Below are 1,045 nucleotides of genomic sequence, written 5' to 3' on the forward strand. Positions count from 1 at the left end.
GAATCGCTGCCAGTCGTGCGGATCTCCGTTATATTTGCTGATCTCTAATTTCGGTAGACGAACATTGGAAGGAGTAGATTGTTCAATTTCCTTCGTTTCTGGATCTTCCTTGATTTGAATGCCACTATCGTGATCAGCTTTCATTCGTAACTCCATGAGTTCATCATTGAGAGTTTCTCTCTCGTCTATCAGTGTATCTATGGACTCTGCTGTTTCGCTAACTTCCAGCAACTGCTCTACCACGCGGTCATATTTTGTCCATTTCTCAGAGACTCTCATCAGGCAACTCTGCCGATGGTTTCTGTCACTGTCCAAGGCAGCTCTCAAATCATCCAAGGTTGATCTCAACCAACGCAATTGGGCATTTTTGCGATGAAGTAGCTTGTCGATACTTTATATTGCTTCAGAAGAGTCACTGATTCAAAAAATGTGTCACAGACAGGTAAATCTTTCACGAGTTTTCCCTACTCGTGGCACCACAAAAAATGTAGTAGACTTGCAGGGTCTAGTACCGATTTCCCCTCTGACTCTACCTACCTTTTGGCAGTAAAATTTCATTGGTTGCTGCTCTAACGCGCGCCTCTAAATTTCATTTGTTGTCACTCCTCTGCATTTTGTTTGTCAAATATTATTTTATTCTATTTGTCAAATTTTATTTCTAATCTTTTGACTGTTTCATAATAATTCTGTTGTTTTCAGATTGAGAAGTTCCCTTTGGGAAATCAGTTCTGGTGATTATTAAATTATGAAGAAATAAAATTGAAAAATCATTTATGTTATAAATTATTAATATGACCAATTACCGGACGTCCCCTGCAGTAAATAGTTCAGGATTAATAAGGAGTTCGAGACGTGTACCAACTGAAACTGCATACTGGTGAAAAAAAAACTGAATGAACTGTTTCGTCGGTTTCCACGCACCGAACATCAACCTTCCTGCAAAGCGTTGGCGATAAAAAAGTCTAATGCTTTACAATAAATGGCTAAGAATAATTTTTTTCCAGTAATCGTCATTTGGTTGCACGCAGTTGAAAAACAATACAAC

At 38.6% G+C, this 1,045-nt stretch overlaps 1 protein-coding gene across 1 annotated transcript; it reads right to left on the reverse strand.

Moving 5' to 3' along the window:
- Positions 1 to 432: 432 nt before the first annotated feature.
- Tsp_14185 (hypothetical protein) lies at positions 433 to 968 on the reverse strand (the record flags this gene model as incomplete). The annotated part of the gene is made up of 2 exons (XM_003367708.1): positions 433 to 580; positions 804 to 968. Coding segments are annotated over 2 exons (313 nt in total), but the record flags the coding sequence as incomplete, so codon positions are not given.
- Positions 969 to 1,045: the final 77 nt, after the last annotated feature.

Source organism: Trichinella spiralis (assembly GCF_000181795.1).
Source record: "Trichinella spiralis strain ISS 195 chromosome Unknown Scfld3813, whole genome shotgun sequence".
In the NCBI taxonomy this organism is placed as follows: Eukaryota; Metazoa; Nematoda; class Enoplea; order Trichinellida; family Trichinellidae; genus Trichinella; species Trichinella spiralis.